Genomic DNA, 2,862 nt, shown 5'->3' on the forward strand with positions numbered 1-2,862 from the left:
GGGGGGGGGGGGGGGGGGGGGGGGGGGGGGGGGGGGGGGGGGGGGTTCTGCAGTCGCCACAGGATTCCTCACGATGTCACATTTGTCTTCTAGCGCCATCAAATGGAACTTCACCAAGGTAAGAGCGCTGGGGGCTGGGGGAAGGGGGGACCGGCTAGCTGCAGCTCAGTGCCCTGCCCCAAGGGGCTCCAGCCCTGGCCCGAACGGGACAGCAAGCTCGCTTGCCCCTGCCCCCATTCTGACGCGGCCGCCCTTGCAGTTCCTCGTGGACAAGGACGGCTGCGTGGTGAAGCGGTACGGCCCCATGGAAGAACCCCTGGTAGGTTCCTTTCCAGGGGGCCCGTGGGGGGGGGCGCGCAAGGGAGGAGGCCGACACCTGACCCCCCTTCTCCCCGACAGGTGATCGAGAAGGACTTGCCCTGCTATCTCTAGCTCCACAAGCGTGCCCCCCGCCCCAGCCCTTGCCCCTGCCCCTTGGAGCCTTCCACCCGGCACCCATGACGGTCTACCTGAAAACCAGCCCGCTGGTGGGGCAGACCTGAGAACCCGGCGTGCACCCCCTGCTGGAGGAAGGCTCCTCGGCCTGGCGTGTGGCTTGGCACCCCCCCACCCCTGGTTATCCTGTGGGAATAAAACATACAATGGGCCTGCAGCACGTTCCTGCCTCCCGTGGGGGGGCCTGGGGGGCGGGCGGGCAGGCTGGGAGCCTTTCGCCCTGGGGCCCTTCTGGTGGTGGTAGCTCCCCAGGCCTTTGGGGGTTGAGACTTTCTCTGGGTCCCTGGGGCTGCTCTGCCCTGCGGCCCCGCCAATCTGAGCGCCCCGCCCACAGAGCACAGGCCTGGCTGATCCGGCAGGAGATTAATAGGGATTACTGGGTGCTACTCCTCGCACAGGGCCTTAGCCTGCTAGGGAACAGCTGCTCAGCGCCTGCCGGGGGCCGTCTTCCCCAGTCCTAGATGGGAGCGTCGGGGGGGCCTGGGCCTTGCGGCTCTGCCCATTGGGGGAACTGGGCACGTGGGGTGGGCTGAGCATCAGGCCAGGCTGCCTTGGGCACAGAGCCATGCCAGGCAGGGCCTGCCCATGGCCGCTTGCCAGCAGAGGCATGCGGGTGTGATCTACAGTCCCCTGCCCCAGGAAGGGTGGGAAGGGCCTGAGGTCATCAGTCCTGCACCCCAGCACCCATCCACCGTGCAGGGGGCCCACGACGCTCGGGGACAGGCTTCCTGCCTGTAGCTGCCCGGGGCCATCCTGGCAAGGGGCGGGAGATGGCGTGGCTGGAGGGTGGCTGAGTCTGGCCCGTTCCTCTCCTGCCCCCCACTTTCCAGTGTCTGCAATAAAGGGCAGCAGCAGAGGGATGGGGCTAGAGGACTGCAGTGACCGTTTGAGAGCCCCAGCGCCCCCGAGAGCTGCTGCCCCGGGGTGGGGGGGGTCCCGGCTCCTCAGCTGCCCACGTCCTGGCTGGTGTGAGACCTAACTCGAGGGCCAGACCTGGTCAGTGTGCTTCCCGTGGCTTCTGGAAAGGCCTGGCACCCTCCCTGCCTTCCCAGCTCCACCCAGCTCCTGGGCCCTCCTGCTCTGGGCTACCCTGCCCACGTGAACCAACACTGAGGGAGCCTCGGGGCGGGGGGGGGGCAGAGCCGGGGCCGAGATGTGCGCACCGGAGACCGGAGGATGTGGTCCTGAGAGCAGCCCCCGAGCGTCCCAGCGTTGGGGGGGGGGGTCTCCCCAGCAGGCAGGAGGTGGCACGGCTGCGCAGGGCAGCTGGCCTGCGAGGCGGGTACCAGGAAGACTGTTGACAGCGTCCCCTTACCTCGCGGACCTCCACACGGCCCTGGGAGAGGAGAGGGCTGGGCTCACCCACCTGGCTGCCCTCCACAAGCAACGGCTCCCCCAACCCGGTGCGGGACCGCCCTGGGTGTCCGCCAGGCGCTCCTGGAGGAGACGCGCAGCGCCCTCCCCTCCCCACGGTCCCTGCAGGCTGGAGAAGCAGACCATCTGGGGAGTAGTGAAAAGGCACATATATTTAAAAAAGATCTCTTTACATTATGTACACTGGAGTTAATTATAAATACACATAGAAACCAGGGGCCCACCCACACCGCCAGCTCCACAGCGGATCCTGGGGTCTGGGACAGGCGGCTGGACAATAATTTAGGGAGCAAAGAGTGGGGAGAATTGCATATATTCATGGGGGTGGGGTCTGTCCCATGGAGTCCCCCAGAGAAGGCAGGGCCCTGAGCACCTGGGGTTTCCTGAGTTTCCAGCTCTTGGGGCCACCCAGTTTTGTGGATTTCAGGGTTTCTGGTCAGACCAGGCCCTGTAGGGTGGGTGGGGAGCCCCTGCCTAGGCCTGGAGGGCAGGAGAGGACCGAGGCACGGGGAGGGTGTGCCCCCCACCCCCAGGCCCTGCCCAAGCCCAGACCCCAAGTCGTCCTGAGTGGGGCCTGTGCTGCCTGGGAGGGCCCAGAAGGGCGGGCGGGGAAGGCACTGCAGTGGAACGGCCTCCGGAAGCTGGGGGCGGGAGGGGGCACTGCAGCCCCTCCCTCAGGAGTCAGCGGGGAACCCGGGCCCCTGCTCACCACCCGCTCACCACCCACTTCGGCAGGAGAGATTGAGTCCACGCAGACGTGGTGCATATTGCAGATAAATAAGTTTCCTCTCGGACACCGGCTGTGGGCCGCTTGCCGGGCCTATGAGTTGGGAAAGGGGGGGCCGAACTGGATGACGCTCTGCCGCTCGGGACCCCCGCTGCCCCCAGGTGCCCCGGCTGCCCCGGCGCCGGGCCCGGGGGGCCCGGGGGGCGGCCCAGCGTTGAGGGAGCGCAGCATGTCCTCCAGCACCTCCTTAAAGTTGATGTCACAGC

At 67.2% G+C, this 2,862-nt stretch overlaps 1 protein-coding gene and 1 long non-coding RNA gene across 2 annotated transcripts in view; one reads left to right on the forward strand and one right to left on the reverse strand.

Annotated features, from left to right (window-relative positions):
- Window positions 1–68: 68 nt before the first annotated feature.
- Window positions 69–652, forward strand: LOC115275193. Its single transcript, XR_003901421.1, has 3 exons — window positions 69–118; window positions 260–319; window positions 400–652. It is a non-coding gene; the product is annotated as an uncharacterized LOC115275193 (long non-coding RNA).
- Window positions 653–2,000: 1,348 nt separating this feature from the next.
- The window catches only part of SBNO2 (strawberry notch homolog 2), a 32,330-nt gene continuing 31,468 nt past the window's right edge, over window positions 2,001–2,862 (reverse strand). Inside the window, exon 29 of the mRNA XM_029916348.1 lies at window positions 2,001–2,861. Coding sequence (XP_029772208.1) covers window positions 2,690–2,861 — 172 coding nt within the window. The 3' untranslated portion in view covers window positions 2,001–2,689. The remainder of the gene's footprint in view (window position 2,862) is intronic.

Source organism: Suricata suricatta, chromosome 12 (assembly GCF_006229205.1).
Source record: "Suricata suricatta isolate VVHF042 chromosome 12, meerkat_22Aug2017_6uvM2_HiC, whole genome shotgun sequence".
Taxonomy (NCBI): domain Eukaryota; kingdom Metazoa; phylum Chordata; class Mammalia; order Carnivora; family Herpestidae; genus Suricata; species Suricata suricatta.